Source organism: Neomonachus schauinslandi, chromosome 2, assembly GCF_002201575.2.
Source record: "Neomonachus schauinslandi chromosome 2, ASM220157v2, whole genome shotgun sequence".
Lineage (NCBI taxonomy): Eukaryota > Metazoa > Chordata > Mammalia > Carnivora > Phocidae > Neomonachus > Neomonachus schauinslandi.
In genome coordinates, this window is record NC_058404.1 from 36,436,411 (window position 1) to 36,456,255 (window position 19,845).

At 38.0% G+C, this 19,845-nt stretch overlaps 1 protein-coding gene across 1 annotated transcript in view; it reads left to right on the forward strand.

Moving 5' to 3' along the window:
* LOC110573136 (A disintegrin and metallopeptidase domain 3-like) overlaps positions 1-17,854 on the forward strand; it is a 147,408-nt gene extending 129,554 nt beyond the window's left edge. The window contains exons 19-21 of the mRNA XM_044912188.1: positions 11,799-11,807; positions 15,467-15,629; positions 17,806-17,854. Coding sequence (XP_044768123.1) covers positions 11,799-11,807; positions 15,467-15,629; positions 17,806-17,854 — 221 coding nt within the window. The remainder of the gene's footprint in view (positions 1-11,798; positions 11,808-15,466; positions 15,630-17,805) is intronic.
* The last annotated feature ends 1,991 nt before the right edge of the window (positions 17,855-19,845 follow it).

The window sequence follows — 19,845 nt, forward strand, 5'->3', positions numbered from 1 at the left end:
TTGCTGTTTTCAGGACTTCTAGTACTATGTTGAACAATATTGGTGAGAGTTGGCATGCTTGATGTGTTCCTGATCTTAAGGGAAAGGCTCTCATCCTGTCCCACTGAGGATGATATTCACTGTGGGTTTTTCACAGTGAATCCATCCACAGATGGATTTTATACACTTGAGGAATATTCCCTCTATCCCTATACTCTGAAGAGTTTTAATCAGATAAGGATGCTGTCTTTTGTCAAATATTTTTTCTGCATCAATTGAGAGGACCATATGGTTCCTCTTTCTCCTCTTATTAATGTGTTCTATCACATTGATTGATTTGTGAATGTTGAACCACCCTTACATTTCTGGGATAAATCACGCTTAGTCATGGTGGATGATCCTTTTAATGTATTGTTGGATTCCATTAGCTAGGATTTATTGAGGATTTTGGAACCCATATTCATCAGGGATATTGGTCTGAAATTCTCCTTTTTGATGGGGTCTTTGCTTGGTTTGGGATTTAAGGTAATTCTGGTCTCATAGAATGAGTAGGGAAGCTTTCCTTCTGTTTCTATTTTTTGAAACAGCTTCAGGAGAATAGGTGTTATTTCTTCTTTGAATGTTTGGTAGAATTCCCCAGGGAATCCATCAGCCCTGGACTCTTGTTTTTTGGGAAGTTTTTGATCACTGCTTCAATCTCGTTATTGGTTATTGGCCTATTCAGGTGTCAATTTCTTCCTGTTTCAGTCTAGGCAGTTTATAGGTTACTAGGAAGGCATCCATTTCTTCCAGGTTGCTTAAATTATTGGTATATAGTTGTTGATAATAATTTCTAATAATTGTTTCTATTTCCTTGGTGTTAGTCGTGATCTCTCCCCTTTCACTCATAATTTTATTAATTTGTGTCCTTTCTCTTTTTTTTTTGGATAAATCTGGCCAGTGGTTTATCAATCTTATTAATTCTTTCAAAGAACCAGTTTCTAGTTTCATTGATCTGATCTACCGTGTTTCTGGTTTCTAATTCATTGATCTCTGCTCTAATCTTAATTATTTCTCTTCTAATGCATGGCTTAGGCATTGTTTGTTGTTTTTTTCCAAGTTCTCTAAGGTGTAGAGTTAGTTGGTGAATTCCTGATTTTTCTATTTTTTTTGAGTGAGGCTTGGATGGCTATGTATTTCCCCCTTAGGAGCACCTTCGCAGTATCCCATAGGTTTTGGACCAATGTGTTTTGGTTCTCATTGGTTTCCATGAATTGTTTAAGTTCTTCTTTGATTTCTTGATTGACCCAAATATTCTTGAGCAGAGTGGTCTTTAGCTTCCAAGTTTTCGATTTTCCTCCAAATTTTTTCTTGTGATTGAGTCCCAGTTTTAAAACATTATGGTCTGAGAATATGCAGGGAATAATCTGAATCTTTTGGTATTGGTTGAGACCTGATTTGTGACCTAGTGTGTGGTCTATTCTGGAGAAAGTTCCAGGTGCACTCGAGAAGAATTCTATTGTTTTAGGGTGTTCTGTATATATCTACGAGGTCCATCTCATCAGTGTGTCATTTAAAGCTCTTGTTTCTTTGTTGATTTTTCTGCTTAGATGATCTGTCTATTGCTGAGAGTGGAGTATTGAGGTCTCCTACAATTAACATATTTTTATCAATATGACTCTTTATTTTGGTTAACAGTTGGCTTATGTATATGGCTGCTCCCGTGTCGGGGGCATAGATATTTACAATTGTTAGATCTTCTTGTTGGATAGACCCTTTAAGAATGATATAGTGTCCTGTGTCTTTAAGTACAGACTTTAGTTTAAAATCTAATTTGTCTGGTATAAGAATTGCTACCCCAGCTTTCTTTTGAGGTCTGTTGGCGTGGAAGATGGATCTCCATCCCTTCACTTTCAGTCTGGATGTATCTTTAGGTTCAAAATGAGTCTCTTGTAGACAGCATATGGATGGGTCCTGTCTTTTTATCCAATCTGCAACCCTGGGCCATTTTATGGGAGCATTTAGGCCATTCACGTTGAGAGTGATTATTGAAAGATATGAATTGTCATCATGTTGTCTGTGAAGACCTTGTTTCTATAGATTGTCCCTGTAAATTTCTGTTGTGTATCACTCTTGGGGTCTTTCTCTTTTTATAGAACCCCCTTAATATCTTGCAGGGCTGGCTTAGTGGTCACATATTCTTTCAGTTTCTGCCGGTCTTGGAAGCTCTGCATCTCTCCATCCATTCTAAATGACAGCCTTGCTGGATAAAGTATTGTTGGCTGCTTGCTCTTCTCGTTTAGTACCCTGAATATGTCTTGCCAGGCCTTCCTGGCTTGCCAGGTGTCTGTGGATAGGTCTGACATTATTCTGATGTTTCTCCCTCTGTATGTAAGGAATCTCTTCCCCCTAACTGCCCTTAAGATGGTTTCCTTGGTTCTAAGATTTGCAAATCTGTGGCAGAAGTCAGTCTCTGAGTCTTTCCTATTTTGTTGGTTCCTCCTAGTTATTCTGTTGAGGGGTGGTCGAGGGAATGTATAGAGTCTAAATTATTGACCACAACCCAAGCAAGATGCACCTGTTTTATAGGGACCTTAAGGTTGCAGGCCTCTTGTTCTCCCAGCCTGTCTTCTGGGGAGGGTCCTGCCACCCTGTTACTCAGGCACCCCTGTTTGGGCAGAGTTGCCCTGCCCCCTGTGGGGGGGTGGGCTCAGTGAAAACCCATTTTGGTTGGCTTTTTTTCTCTGGCAGCTTTCCCTGGCGGCTTTCTGCATCTCTTCCCAGAGTCAGAGCAGAAGAGATAGTTTCCAACCCTCTGCCTCAGAGCAGAGAGATCACAGTCTGTTCTTCAGTGAGCTCTCCCAGCCACACGATTTCAGTTTCTGTCTGTGCTGCTATAAACTGCAGCATACTGGGTTGTGGGCCCCTCATGAGCACTCCCAGTCCTTGCCTCTTGATCGGGGCACGTCTTTGCCCTTTATGCTTCTAAAACTGCCGGCCACCCCAGTTCACATGCCTGGCCCTACTGCTCCAGGTTTCAGTCTGGGGCACTGCCCTAAAGTCCTTTCCCCATTGCTACCAGTCTGTGAGTCTATGTCTAGTCCCTAGCGAGGGAGGTTTGTGCTCCTGTGTTATTTCACCTTCCCAGCACCAGCGCTTATGGCAGCTCCCTCCCCCTTCCTTTTATCTTCAGATATGTGCCTGCAGAATCACGGCTCCCCACTTCATACCTCGAAATCAGCCCCTGCCATATTCTGTTTGTAGAGATCCAGATCTATCTTCTTATATCTCAGGCTGATTTCGTGGGTGTTCAGAGTGGTTTGGTTGATATCCAGCTCAATTCCAGGGACCAGTTGGAATAGGGTCACCTACTCCCCCACCATCTTTTCCTTGACCTAATATATCATTTTTAATAATTCTTTCTTTTTACTTTATTTTTAAAATTTAAATTCAATTAATTAACATATAGTTATTAGTTTCAGAGGTATAGTTCAGTGATTCATCAGTTGTATATAACAGTGGTTATTACATTGCATGCCCTCCATAATGCCTATCACTCTGATGCCCTATCCCCCCACCCCGGGCCCCTCCAGCAACCCTCAGTTTGTTTCCTATGGTTAAGGGTCTCTTATGGTTTGTCTCCCTCTCTGATTATGTCTTGTTTTATTTTTCCCTTTTTTTTCTTTTATGCTTCTCTGTTTTGTTTCATAAACTCCACATATGAGTGAAATCATATGATAATTGTCTTTCTCTGATTGACTTATTTTGCTTAGTATAATAACCTATAGTTCCATCCATGTCCTTGCAAATGGCAAGATTTCAGTTTTTGATGGTGAGTAATATTCCATTGTATATATATATATCACAGCTTCTGTATCCATTTATCTTTAGACGGATATCTGGGCTCTTTTCAAAGTTTGGCTATTGTGGACATTGCTGCTCTAAACATTGGAGTGCAGGTCCTTTGGATCAATACATTTGTATCTTTCAGGTATATATCTAGTAGTGCAATTATTGGGTCATAGGGTAGCTCTATTTTCCACCTTTTGAGGAACCTCCGTACTGTTTTCCAGAGTGGCTGTACCTGCATGCATTCCCACCAGCAGTGTAAGGGGGTTCTACATTCTCCGCATCCTTGCCAACATTTGTTTTTCCTGACTTTTTAATTTAAGCTATTCTGACTGGCATGAGGTGGTTTCTTACTGTGGTTTTGATTTATATTTCCCTGATGCTGAGTGGTGTTGAGTATTGTTTCATGCATCTGTTGGCCATTTGGATGTTTTCTTTGGAGAAATGTCTGTTCATGTCTTCTGCCCATTTCTTGACTGAATTATTTGCTTTTTGGGTGTTGAGTTTGATAAGTTCTTTATAGATTTTGGATGCTAACCATTTACCTGATAAAATATTGCAAACATCTTCTCCCATTATGTAGTTTGTCTTTTGGTTTTGTTGACTGTTTCCTTTGTGGTGCAAAAGCTTTTTATCTTTATGAAGTTCCAGTAGTTCATTTTTGCCTTTGTTTCCCTTGCCTTTGGAGAACTGTATATCCAGATATTGCTGTAGCCAAGGTCAAAGAGGTTGCTGCCTGTGTTCTCTTCTAGGATTTTGATGGATTCATATCTCACATTTACATCTTTCATCCATTTTGTGTCTATTTTTGTGTATGGTGTAAAGAAATGGCCCAGTTTCATTCTTGTGCATGTGGCTGTCCAATTTTCTTAACACCATTTGTTGAAGAGACTGTCTTTTTTCCATTGGATATTCATTCCTGGTTTGTCAAAGATTAGTTGACCACATAGTTGTGGGTCCATTTCTGGGCTTTCGCTTCTGTTTCATTGATCTATGTGTCTGTTTTTGTGCCAGTACCTTACTGTCCTGATGGTTACAGCTTTGTAATAGAGCTTGAAGTCTGGAATGGTGATGCCAGTGCCTGGTTTTCTTTTTCAACTTTCCTTTGGCTATTCGGGGTCTTTTCTGTTTCCATGCAAATTTTAGGATTATTTGTTCCATTTCTTTGAAAAATGTTGATGGTATTTTGATAGGGATTGCATTAAATGTGTAGATTGAGTGTTCTAAAGTTTTCTGAATACAGATACTTTGCCTCTTTGGGAAAGTTTTTTCCTAGGTGTTTTATGAGTTTTGTTGCAATTGTAAATGGGATGGACTCCTTAATTTCTCTTTCTTGTGTCTCATTGTTTGTGTATAGAAATGCAACTGATTTCTGTGCACTGATTTTGTATCCTGCCACTTTGTCAAATTCCTCTATGAGTTCTAGCAATTTTCAGGTGGAGACTTTTGGGTTTTCCACATAGAGTATCATATCATCGGGAAAGAGTGAGTGTTTGACTTCTTTTCTGATTTGATGCCTTTTATTTCTTTTTTTTTTCTGCTGAGGCTAGGACTTCTAGTACTGTGTTGAACAAAAGTGGTAATCGTGGACATCCCTGTCGTGTTCCTGACCTTCGGGAAAAAGCTCTCTGTTTTTCCCTGTCGAGAATGATATTTACCATGGGCTTTTCATATATGGCTATTATGATATTGAGGTATGTTTCCTCTACACCTACACTGTGCAGACTTTTATTCAAGAATGGATGCTGTACTTTGTCAAATGCTTTTTCTACATCTATTGAGAGGATCATATGGTTCTTGTCCTTTCTTTGATTAATGTAGTGTATTATATTGAGTGATTTGTGGATGTTGAATCACCCTTGCAGCCTAGGAATAAATCCTACTTGGTTGTGGTGAATAATCCCTTTAATGTACTGTCAGATCCTATTGGCTAGTATTTTGGTGAGAATTTTTGCATCCATGTTCATCAGGAATATTGGTCTCTAATTCTCCTTTATGAAGGGGTCTTTGTCTGGTTTTGGATCAAGTTAATGCTGGCCTCATTTTTTGAAACAGCTTCAGAAGAATAGGTTTTAATTCTTTTTTAAATGTTTGGTAGAATTCCACTGGGAAGCCATCTGGCCCTGGGCTTTTGTTTTTTGGAGATTGTTGATGACTGCTTCAATTTCCTTAAGTGGTTATACGTCTGTTCAGGTTTTCTATTTCTTCCTGGCTCAGTTTTGGTGGTTGATACATCTCTAGGAAAGCATCCATTTCTTCCAGATTATCTAATTTGCTGGCATATAGTTCATCATAGTATGTTCTTATAATTGTTTGTATTTCTTTATGTTGGTTGTGATCTCTCCTTATTCATTCATGATTTTATTTATTTGGGTCATTTCTCTTTTCTTTTTGATAAGTCTGGCCAGGGGTTTATCAATCTTATTAATTCTTTCAAAGAATAAGCTCCTAGGTTCGTTGATCTGTTCAACTGTTCTTTTGGTTTCTATTTCATTGATTTCTGTCCTGACTTTTATTAATTCTCTTCTCCTGCTTGGTTTAGGCTTTATTTGCTGTTTTTTTCTCCAGCTCCATTAGGTGTAAAGTTAGCTTGTGTATTTGAGACCTTTCTTGATTCTTGAGAAAGGCTTGTATTGCTATATACTTTCCTCATAGGACTCCCTTTGCTGCATCCCAAAGATGTTGCACAGTTGTGTTTTCATTTTCATTTGTTTTGTGAATTTTTAAAATTCTTCTTTAATTCCTAATTGACTCATTCATTATTTTATTTTATTTTATTTTATTTTGAAACGTTACATCATTTCTTTTCTTATTTTTTTCCATGCAATACAAGCCCTCTTTAATACTCATCACCAGGCTAACCCATTTCCTGACCTCCCTCCCCTCTAGAACCCTCAGTTTGTTGCTCAGAGCCCATAGTCTCTCATGGTTTGTCTCCCCATCTGATTTCCCCCCCTTCATTCTTCTCTTCCTGCTATCTTCTTCTTCTTCTTTTTTTTTTTTTTAACATAAAATGAATTATTTGTTTCAGAGGTACAGGTCTGTGATACAACAGCCTTACACTATTCACAGTGCTCACCATATCACATACCTTCCCCAATGTCTATCACCCAGCCACGCCATCCCTCTCACTGCCCACCACTCCAGCAACCCTCAGTTTGTTTCCTGAGATTAAGAATTCCTTATATAAGTGAGCTCATATGATACATGTCTTTCTCTGAATGACTTATTTCACTCAGCATAATACCCTTCAGTTCCAACCATGTCATTGCAAATGGCAAGATCTCATTCCTTTTGATGGCTGCATAATATTCCATTGTATATATATACCACCTCTTCTTTATCCATTCTTCTGTCAATGGATATCTTGGCTCTTTCCATAGTTTGGCTATTGTAGACATTGTTGCTATAAACATTGGGGTGCATGTACCCCTTCACATCCCTACATTTGTATCTTTGGGGTATATACCCAGTAGTGCAATTGCTGGGTCATATGGCACCCCTATTTTCAACTTTTTGAGGAACCTCCATACTGTTTTCCAGAGTGGCTGCACCAGCTTGCATTCCCACCAACAGTGTAGGAGGGTTCCCCTTTCTCCGCATCCCCGCCAACATCTGTCATTTCCTGACTTGTTAATTTTAGCCATTCTGACTGGTGTGAGGTGGTATCTCATTGAAGTTTTGATTTGGATTTCCCTGATGCTGAGCAATGTTGAGCACTTTTTCATGTGTCTGTTGGCCATTTGGATGTCTTCTTTGGAAAAATGTCTGTTCATGTCTTCTGCCCATTTCTGGATTGGATCATTTGTTCTTTGGATGTTGAGTTTGATAAGTTCTTTATAGATTTTGGATACTAGCCCTTTATCTGAGATGTCATTTGCAAATATCTTCTCCCATTCTGTTGGTTGTCTTTTGGTTTTCTTGACTGTTTCCTTTGCTTTGCAAAAGCTTTTTATCTTAATGAAGTCCCAATAGTTCATTTTTGCCCTTGCTTCCCTTGCCTTTGGCGATGTTTCTAGGAAGAAGTTGCTGTGGCTGAGGTCGGAGAGGTTGCTGCCTGTGTTCTCCTTTAGGATTTTGATGGACTCCTGTCTCACATTGAGGTCTTTCAACCATTTTGAGTCTATTTTTGTGTGTGGTGTAAGGAAATGGTCCAGTTTCATTCTTCTGCATGTGGCTGTCCAATTTTCCCAGCACCATTTGTTGAAGAGACTGTCTTTTTTCCATTGGACATTCTTTCCTGCTTTGTTGAAGTTAGTTGACCATAGAGTTGAGGGTTCATTTCTGGGATCTCTGTTCCATTCCATTTATCTATGTGTCTGTTTTGTGCCAGTACCATCCTGTCTTAATGATGACAGCTTTGTAATAGAGCTTGAAGTTCAGAATTGTGATGCTGCCAGATTTGCTTTTTTTCATCATTCCTCTGCCTATTCGGGGTCTTTTCTGGTTCCATACAGATTTTAGGATTATTTGTTCCATTTCTTTGAAAAAAGTGGATGGTATTTTGATGGGGATTGCATTGAATGTGTAGATTGCTCTAGGTAGCATGGACATCTTCACAATATTTGTTCTTCCAATCCATGAGCATGGAAGGTTTTTCCATTTCTTTGTGTCGTCCTCAATTTCTTTCATGAGTATTTTATAGTTTTCTGAGTACAGATTCTTTGCCTCTTTGGTGAGATTTATTCCTAGGTATCTTATGGTTTTGGGTGCAATTGTAAATGGGATCGACTCCTTAATTTCTCTTTCTTCTGTCTTGTTGTTGGTGAATAGGAATGCCACTGATTTCTGTGCATTGATTTTCTATCCTGCCACTCTACTGAATTCCTGTATGAGTTCTAGCAGTTTTGGGGTGGAGTCTTTTGTGTTTTCCACATAAAGTATCATATCATCTGCAAAGAGTGAGAGTTTGACTTCTTCTTTGCCGATTCGGATGACTTTTATTTTTGTTAAAAGGTATTTCTTTTTGTTGTCCGATTGCTGTGGCTAGGACTTCAAAAACTATGTTGAATAGCAGTGGTGGTAGTGGACATCCCTGCCATGTTCCTGACCTTAGGGGTAAAGCTCTCAGTTTTTTCCTATTGAGAATATTTGCTGTATGTTTTTCATAGATGGGTTTTATGATATTGAGGTATGTACCCTCTATCCTGATACTCTGAAGAGTTTTGATCAAGAAAGGAAGCTGTGCTTCATCAAATGCTTTTTCTGCATCTATTGAGAGGATGATAAGGTTCTTGCTCTTTCTTTGATTAATGTATTGTGTCACATTGATTGATTTGTGGGTGTTGAACCAACCTTGCAGCCCAGGGATAAATCCCACTCGTCCTGGTGAATAACCTTTTTAATGTACTGTTGGATCCTATTGGCTAGTATTTTGGTGAGGATTTTTGCATCCATGTTCATCAAGGTTATTGGTCTATAATTGTCCTTTTTGATGGGGTCTTTGTCTAGTTTTGGGAAAAAGGTAATGGTGGCCTCATAAAACGAGTTTGGAAGTTTTCCTTACATTTTATTTTTTGGAACAGTTTCAGGGGAATAGATATTGATTCTTCTTTAAATGTTTGGTAGAATTCCCCTAGGAAGCCATCTGGCCCTGGGCTTTTATTTTTTGGGAGATTTTTGATTACTGCTTCAATTTCCTTAGTGGTTATAGGTCTGTTCCGGTTTTCTATTTCTTCCTGGTTCAGTTTTGGTAGTTGATACATCTTTAAATGTATCCATTTTTTCCAGATTATCTAATTTGCTTGCATATAGTTGCTCATAATATGTTCTTATAATTGTTTGTATTCCTTTGGTGTGGTTGTGATCTCTCCTCTTTCAGTCATGATTTTATTATTTGGGTCCTTTCTCTTTTCTTTTTGATAAGTCTGGCCAGGCATTTATCAATCTTGTTAATTCTTTCAAAGAGCCAGCTCCTAGTTTCCTTGATCTGTTTTACTGTTCTTTTAGTTTCTATTTCATTGATTTCTGCTCTGATTTTTATTATTTCTCTTCTCCTGCTGGGTTTAGGCTTTATTTGCTGTTCTTTCTCCAGCTCCTTTAGGTGTAGGGTTCAGTTGTGTATTTGAGACCTTTCTTGTTTCTTGAGAAAGGCTTGTGTTGCTATATGCTTTCCTCTTAGGACTGCCTTTGCTGCATCCCAAAGATTTTGAATAGTTGTGTTTTCATTTTCATTTGTGTCCATGAATTTTTTTAATTCTTCTTTAATTTCCTTGTTGATCCATTCATTCTTTAGTAGGATGCTCTTTAGCCTCCATGTATTTGAGTTCTTTCCAGCTTTCCTCTTGTGATTGATTTCTAGTTTCAATGCATTGTGGTCTGAAAATAGGCAGGGAATGATCCCAATCTTTTGGTACCGGTTGAGACCTGATTTGTGACCAAAGATGTGATCTACTCTGGAAAATGTTCCATGGGCTCTAGGGAAGAATGTGTATTCTCTTGCTTTGCAATAGATTGTTCTGAATATATCTGTGAAGTCCATTTGGTCCAGTGTGTCATTTAAAGTCTTTATTTCCTTGTTGATCTTTTGCTTAGAGGATCTGTCCATGTCAGTGAGGGGGGTGTTAAAGTCCCCCACTATTATTGTATTGATGTCAAAATGTTTCTTTGCTTTTGTTATTAATTGGCATACATAATTGGCTGCTCCCATGTTAGGGGCATATGTATTTATAATTGTTAGATCTTCTTGTTGGATAGACCCTTTTAGTAGGATATAGTGTCCTTCCTCATCTCTTATTACAGTCTTTGGTTTAAAATCTAATTTTTCTAAGGATTGCCACCCTAGCTTTCTTTTGGTGTCCATTAGCATGGTAAATGGTTTTCCAGCCCCTCACTTTCAATCTGGGGGTGTCTTGGGGTCTAAAATGAGTCTCTTGCAGACAGCATCTCAATGGGTCTTGTTTTTTTTATCCAATCTAATAGCCTGTGTCTTTTGATTGGGGCATTTAGCCCATTTACCTTCAGGGTAACTATTGAAAGATAAGAATTTAGTGCCATTGTATTGCCTGTAAGGTGACTGTTACTGTATATTGTCTGTGTTCCTTTCTGGTCTATGTTACTTTTAGGGTCTCTCTTTGCATAGAGGACTCCTATCAATATTTCTTGTAGGGCTGGTTTCGTGTTTGCAAATTCCTTTAGTTTTTGTTTGTCCTGGAAGCTTTTTATCTCTCCCTCTATTTTCAAAGACAGCCTAGCTGGATATAGTACTCTAGGCTGCATATTTTTCTCATTTAGTGCTCTGAATATATCCCTCCAGTCCTTTCTGGCCTTCCAGGTCTTTGTGGATAGGTCTGTTGCCAATATAATGTTTCTACCATTGTAGGTTACAGATGTCTTCTCCCGAGCTGCTTTCAGGATTTTCTCTTTGTCTCTGAGACTCGTAAGTTTTACTATTAGATGTTGGGGTTTTGACCTATTTTTATTGATTTTGAGGGGTAGTCTCTGTGCATCCTGGATTTTGATGCCTGTTTCCTTCCCCAAATTAGGGAAGTTTTCTGCTATAATTTGCTCCAATATACCTTCTGCTCCTCTCTCTCTTTCTTCTTCTTCTGGGGTCCCACTTATTCTAATGTTGTTTTGTCTTATGATATCACTTATCTCTCGATTTCTGCCCTCGTGATCCAGTAGTTGTTTATCTCTCTTTTTCTCAGCTTCTTTATTTTCCATCATTTGGTCTTCTATATCACTGATTCTCTCTTCTGCCTCATTTATCCTAGCAGTTAGAGCCTCCATTTTGATTGTAGCTCATTAATAGTCTTTTTGATTTTGACTTGGTTAGATTTTAGTTCTTTTATTTCTCCAGAAAGTGTTTCCCTAATAATTTCCATACTCTTTTCAAGCCCAGCTAGTATCTTTAAAATCATTGTTCCTAACTCTAGTTCCGACATCTAACTAATGTCCGTATTGATTACATCCCTGGCAGTCTGTACTGCCTCTTGTTTATTTTTTGTTGAGGTGATTTTTTCCATCTTGTCATTTTGTCCAGAGGAGAGTAGATGAATGTGAGAACAAAATACTAACAGGGTAACAACAACCCCAGAAAAATATACACTAAACAAGTCAGAAGAGACCTGAAACCAGAGGAAAAGAAAGGGAAAGAAAGAAAAAAGGAAAAAAAAAAAAAAGAAAATGGAAAAGATAAAAACAAGTGAACAAAACAAACAAACAAAAAGACAAAACAGAATATGATCAAATATGATCAGGCTGGTGCATAGATCAGTGCCACACACTAGATTATGGGAGTATTTTTGTCTGTTAGAAGAAAGTGCCTCCCAAAATTTTAAAGAAAGAAAAACTTATATATGTACAAATATAAGGGTATATACGATTAAGGGATGGAATATGACTGTAAAGATGAAAAGTATAAAAGATTTTATAAGGGGAATTAATAAGATAAGAAGTTGGATTTAAAAAAAAAAAAGGGAGAGAATGTGATCAGTCAAGACACTGGAACAAAGCCATACACTAGAGATTTAGTGTATATTTTGGTCTCTTAGAAAAAAGTGTATTCCAAAATTTTAAAGAGAGAACAACTTATATATATATACCAAAAATAAAGGTAACTACTCTGAAGGGACAGAATATGACTCTAAAATGAAAAATAAAAAAGATTTTTTAAAAAAGGGATTGATAAGATGTTGGTTGAAAAAGGGAAAAAGAAAAATTAAAAAAAAAATAGGAAAAGAAAGTTTAAAAAAATTAACTTTAAAAGACTAAAGAATCATGGGAACAAAGCCATGTATTCTATGTGCATTATTCCCCTAGGGCTGGAGTTCTGCCATTCTCATTGATCGGTAAACTTGGTCTTGGCTGGCTGTTCTTGCTGATCTTCTGGGGGAGGGGCCTGTTGCTGTGGTTCCCAAATGTCTTTGCGGGAGGCAGAATTGCCCGGCCTTTGCCGGGGTAAGTAATCTGCTCAGGTTTGCTCTCAGGAGCTTTTGTTCCCTGCAAGCTTTCCATAGAGCTTTGGAGGATGAGAGTGAAATGGCAGACTCCCAATCTCCACCCCAGAGGAGCCAAGAACTTGGGGCCACACTCCTCAGTGTGCCCCCAGAGAAAAGCAGTCAATCACTCCTGTCTTCCTGGTTTCTGGCCACACTCCATGCTCACCCGGCCTGTGACCGAACATTTCTATCTCTGGCACCTGACCCCATGTGGAGTCTCCAAATGCAGCAGATCCGTGCGGTGCACTCCTGTGCCTCTCCTCCCGGGGGAGGAAGTGGAGTTTCCCCAGATCTGCCACTTGTTGGGTCCCTGCTGGAGGAGCAATGGCCTGACTGCACCGCAGATCATGGTTTATGGCAACTCCGAGCTGAGAGCCCACTCCTCGGCTCCGTCTCTGCAACCCACTTCCCCGCTCCCATACCTGGGAGATCTGCCACACTCAGGCACCCCCAGTCTTTCTGTGACCCCAAGGGTCCTGAGACCACACTGTCCCAGTGAGGGTTTCATCCCCCACTTAGGCACTGGAGTGACGTCCCTCAGTGGTGCAGACTTCTAAAATTTCTGATTTTGTGCTCTGCTGCTCCATCACTTGCCAGTAGCAGTTGAAGGAGGCCCCCTCCCCCGCCGTCTATCTTCGCAAATATTGCCTTGGATCACTTCTCCACACGTCCTACCTTCCAGAAAGTGGTCGCTTTCCTGTTCAGAGAGTTGCTGCTATTCTTTTCTTCGATCTCCTGTTGAGTTCATAGGTGTTCAGAATGGTTTGATCCTTATCTAGTTAAATTCTGTGACCAGGTGAAATTTAGGTCTCCTACTCCTCCACCATCTTGCTCCTCCTCCCTCATTCATTCTTTAGTTTGATGCTCTTTAGCCTCCATGTATTTGAGTTCATTCCAAATTTCCTCTTGTGTTTGAGTTCAAGTTTCAAAGAATTGTGCTCTGAAAATATTCATGGAATAATCCTTATCTTTTGGTATCAGTTGAGACCTAATTTGTGTCGCAGTTTGAGATCTATTCTGGAGAAAGTTCCATGTGCACTCGAGTAGAATGTGTATTCTGTAGCTTTAGGATGGAATGCTCTGAATATATATGTGAAGTCCATCTGGTCCATTATGTCATTCAGTGCCCTTGTTTCCTTGTTAATCTCTGCTTAGATGGTCTGTCCTTTGCTATGACTAGGGTGTTAAAGTCCCCTACTATTATTTTATTATTATCAATGTGTTTCTTTAAGTTTTTGTTATTAATTGCTTTATATAATTGGTTGCTCCCAAGTTAGGAGTATAAATATTTACAATTGTTAGATCTGCTTGTTGGATAAGCTCTTTAAGTAGGATATAGTGTTCCTCTTCATCTCTTATTTCAGTCTTTGGTTTATAATCTAATTTGTCTGATATAAAGATTGCCACCCAGCTTTCTTTTGATGTTCATTAGTATGATAAATGGTTCTCCAACCCCTCACTTCCAGTCTAGATGTATCTTTGGGAAAACATATTGATGGGTCTTGGTTTTTTTACCCCATGTGATATGCTGTGTCTTTTGATTGAGCATTTAGCCCATTTACATTCAGAGTAAAGTTGAAAGATATGAATTTAGTGCCATTGTATTACCTGTAAAGTCACTGTTTCTACATATTGTTTCTGTTTCCTTATATTCTATGTTACTTCTGGGATCTCTTTGCTTAAAGGATCCATGCCACCTGAGTCTCCAAACCCTCCAGATTCCTGTGGTGCAGAGAGGGTCTCACCATGGTTCTGCTATTTGCTGGGTCCCTGCTTGGAGGGCAGTTGCCTGATCATGCTGCAGTTCAAGGTTTATGTCAACAATGAGGTGAAAGCCCACTCTTAGGCTTGCTGATTGCAGCCAGCTTCCAGCTTTGATGCAGGGAACTCTGCAGCACTCAGGCACCCTCATTCTTTCTGTGAACCCAGGGAGCCTGAGACCATACTGTCCCACCTAGGATTGTGCCCTACTTTTCTACCTGTGCACCTTTCAGGCAGGATGTCCCTCACTGGTGCAGGCTTCTAAAAGTTCCTATTTTGCACTCTGCTGCTATATCACTTTCCAGCAGCCAGCTGATGGAGGCTCCCTCCCCCGACAGTTTATCTCCCAAGATATCACCTGGGGTTCAAGTTTCTGCACCTCCTACCTTCCAGAAAGTGGTCCCTTTTTCTATTTGTAGAATTGCAGCAATTCTTTTCTTAGATCTCTGGTTGATTTCACAGGTGTTCAGAATGATTGATAGCTAACTAGCTAAATCCCAGGGACCAGATGAAACTAGGGTCCCCTACTCCTCTGTCATCTTCCTCCCTCCCTAGAGTCCCTCTTTTATACCTACTCTATTTTTTAAATGAAAAATTTATTAAGGAATAATATCAGTTTAATTTAATTTAAGTAGCAGTTCATAAAAGGGAATATAATAGAAAAATAGTATATAACACATAAAGATTAAATATACATATAATGATTAAATATAAATTTATATTAATTATATATTGAGTTGACAAATATATAATGCTCTTTGGGGCATAGTCACAGAATATTGGAAAACATTTTTAATTTTTTACATTTTTTAAAAAATTTATTTTTTGAAAACATTTTAAAACATAAGTTTATTCTATGACTGTATTATTTGAATCACAAATTTTTATATTTCAAGTTACTAATAAGCTTTGACTATCATTTTTGATAAAGTTAAAAAGTACCTTCATATTTTCAGCTAAAGGTGAAAGCTTACTTAGAAAACGATATGCTGCTCCTCAAAAAAATGGCCTCTTGATCAGTTTCTACATTTTGCTACCCGTCCTTATTTTAACTGCCATCATTGCTCTTAAATGGAATAAAATAGGATTTTGGAACAGAGAGGGGACAGTGAGTGGAGAGTAAGTAAATTTATTATTTTTAAAATTAATATTAAAATCCAATTGAGGAAGAACTAAAATGTAATTCAGAATATTGCAAGTAGGACTTAAAAGTGTTGAATTTGGATCTTGAATGAATTGCGTTAATATTTAGAAGTATGAAGTCTTGGTATATACCAGTTTTTTTTCAGATTTCATGTAGAAGTTATTTTTCTTGTTCTTATAGGTCCAGAAATAACTGAAGCTACTCAATAAATTCACAGTGCCTTTCAAATTGAAAGCCATGTTGGCTACAATTGCTTTAGTAGTCTCTATCTACAACCTAAGCAACCTCATTTTTTTTTTTTTGCATTGGCATTCAGTTTTACCAAGGAGATTAATAGAGATAAGGAAGCAAATTTTGTGAATAGATTATGTAGAAGGTGAAAAAAAAATGTTAAAAAAATATATGATAGCAAAGAAGAATACAGATAGGACAATGCCCATTTTGCACTTAATATTGCTCATATGTTTCTAAAATTAGAATTAAGCTACTTGAAATGGGCACCACAAAAACTCTAGTTAACATCTGTCTCCATACATAGTTATAAAATTTTATTTTCTTGTGATGAGGAGTTTTAAGATCTATTGTCTTAGCAATTTCAAATGTGTAATACTTTATTATTAATTATAGTCACCATCTATACATTATATACTCATTACTTAATTGTTTTATAACTGGAAGTTTGTACCTTTGACCTCCTTTGTTCATTTCACTCACCCCATACCCCCACCTCTGGTAACCATCAACCTATTCTTTGTATCTATGAGCTTATTTTTTGTTTTAAAAAAATTTTAGAGAGGCGCCTGTGTGTCTTTCGGTTGAGGGTCTGCCTTGGCTCAGGTCATGATCCCAGGGTCCTGGGATCGAGCCCCATATTGGGATCCCTGCTTGACAGAGAGCCCGCTTCTCCCTCTGCCTGCTGCTCCCCCTGCTTGTGTGCTCCTCTCTCTGTCAAATGAATAAATAAAATCTTCAAAAAGACTTAGATCGCACACATAAGTGAGATCATATGGTATTTGTCTTTCTTTAACTAATTTCACTTACATACAGCTTTTTTTTTTTTTTTTAACCATACATCACCATACAAGTCAACATTTTGCTAAGTCAGTGGATAGTTAGGAAAAAGAGAATATGGAAGTAAGGATAAATAAATGGGTCTCATTTTATATGCTACAGGAGAAATGTCTCTGTTTCTCACTTGTGCAAATAAAGATAACATAATGATGTAAAACTTCCATCAAAAAAAACTCTCAAGAAAGTGGACTTATGAGGGACATAAAAAAGAGTGTGAGAAGGATTTGCAAATGATATATTAGATAAGGGGTTAATATCTAAAGTATATAAAGAACTCATATAGTTCAACATCAAAAAAACCCCACAAATAATCTGATTTAAATATGGGCAAAAGACCTGAATAGACATTTTTCCAAAGAAGATATATAAATAGCAAACAGACACATGAAAAGATGCTTAACATCACTAATCGTTAGAGAAATGCAACTCAAAACCACAATGAGATATGACCTTACACCTGTCATAATGGCTAGAATCCAAAAAACAAGAAATAACAAGTGTTGGCGAGGATGTGGAGGAAAACAAAACAAAACAAAAATTTTGTACTCTGTTGGTGGGAATGTAAATTGGTGCAGCTATTGAGGAAAACAGTATGGAGGTTTTTGAAAAAATTAAAAAAGTACCTGGAGAGTATTATGCTAAATGAAATAAGGCTGAGAAAGATGAATACCATATGACTCCACTTATGAATGGAAAAAATAATGAATAAACAAACAGAAAGCAGAATCAGATCTATAAATACAGAGAATAAATTGCTGGTTGTCAGAGGGGAGTGAGGTGGAGGGTTGGGTAAAATGGATGAAAGGGAGAGGGAGATGTAAGCTTCTAGTAGTGGAATGAATAAGACAAGGCAATAAAAGGCACAGCATAGAGAATACAGTCAATGGCATTGTAATAGTGCTAGAATCGGACAGATGGTAGCTACACTTGTGAATATAGCATAATGCATAAACTTGCCAAATCACTAAGTGTACACCTGAAACTAATGTAACATTGTGTGTCAACTATACTCAAAAAAGACAGAAAAAATAAAATTACAATGTTTTCTAACCCTGAAGAAATGCCATTTCTTTTTTACAGATCTGTATCAGAAGACAGCAGTAGTAACAGCAACCAGTCATCAAGTTAAAGGTAAATTGAGGAACTGAATTAGTGAAAATGATATAATTCATAAAATAGTTTAAAAATTTTAAGAATACCTCAGTGTAAAAAAGTTATTATTCCATATTCCACCATCTTGATTCCTTTTTTTTTAAAGATTTTATTTATTTGTGTGAGAGAGAGAGAGCACAAGCAGGGGGAGGGGCAGAGGGAGAAGTAGGCTCCCCGATGAGCAGGGAGCCCGATGTGGGGCTCGATCCCAGGACCCTGGGATCATAACCTGAGCCGAAGGCAGACGCTTAACTGACTGAGCCACCCAGGCGCCCCTATCATCTTGATTCCTACTTACCAATATCATATATGATAAGACAAAGACTGAAACAAAGCTTTTGATAATTTTGTTTTACATTAATTTACAAATATATAATGTTAGCTAATATTAGCCAGAGATTTATTAACCAACATTTTCATGATAAGAAATGACTTTAAAGAGGTTCTAAATATGTTCCTAAAATATTTATGAACCATCATGCATCCTGCTTCCACAGTTAAGTTTTTAATTTGGTAGATTTACACAGATTGACTCACAATATTTATATTTCTTCCTCACTGAGGTACCATGGTTATTGTTATCCTTATTTTAGAAATGAGGAAACAGACATAAAAAACTTAAATAATGATCTATGTGTACAAAATTTTAGTAAATTTTGGAGCTGGAATTTCATTTAAGACAACCAGATTCCAAGGTTTAACTCTTAAGAACTTCATAATTTTGAGACCTATAGCTTGATATATGCCTGGTGTTGGAAAATGGAATTTGCATTTATTGAGGATCTATTAGATGCAAGGCAAAATAATAAATGCACTGTCCCTCCAGTTTAGAAAGACAATTCTTTACTATAAAATGGGATAAAGTTGGCATTTGTATATATTCAATATATCCATAAATTGTATGTATATGTACATATATGCATTTGTGTATCTATATATTCAAATTTATAAGTCATATACATAAAGAAATCCTAATATTTGACACATTAGACCTATCACTGGGAGTAAATGTAAAAATTAAAAATTCAACCATAAGTGAAATCAAGAGTTCATCCAATGACTAATTTGTCAACCTCCATACTCTACTTTGATGGAGAGTTAAGTCAATGGATCTCTGTTTCCCTCTGCCACCAAAGAAAACATTTATAACTACTTGCCTCCACGTAAAATGGTCTTATTTCTCAGTAGGGGTAAATGGGAGAGTTGGTGGTGAGGAAGGAGCTGGAGAGAGGTTTTGAATATGATTGAATGAGTGAGCCCTATTCAGCAAGGGATATGTAAGCAAAGAGCTGGAGGAGGTGCAAGTATTTACCCAGTTTAGATGTTTGAAAGTAGGTACTTGACTTCCCAGGGTCAACTCACAGGAGGCTTTTATTTCAATGTAAGGGATACAGTGCAGCAAAGAGAGTGCAGGCAAGCCATGGGCACCACAGAGACACCTCATGCGCAAGGCCTCAAGGCTTCTTATTGTAAATTTTAAAGAGCCCATTACAAATCCCACTGCCATCGTCTGGGCAAAAAGTGAAACCAGGCATCCAGGCTCTCCCAGAGATAAAGATAGAGTTTTTCCATTCCAGCTGTAAATCGACTCTTTCTGACACAGGGGTAGAGCTGTCAGAGGTATCCATGCATGTATCTGGGCTGGAGCTTTCCAAGCATGTGAATGATCCAATGAAAAAATAAGTCAGGAATGTTTGATGAATAAAAGCGATGTCAGTTTGGCTGGAGCAGAGTTAGCAAGAGGGCTGTGGTAGTGAGTAGGTCAGACAGTAAAACTCCTGGAGCTGTAGGAAGTCTTGGGGGCCATCTGTGTTTTATTCTCACTGAAAGGGGGAAATCACTGGAGAATTAAAGTTTCAAGCACATGACTTCCACTTTAAAAGGCTGGTTTGTGAAAAAATAAATAAAATAAGGCTAGTTTGTTGATTTAGTCTGTATAATGGCAAGAGTAGAAGTGGGGAAACCAGT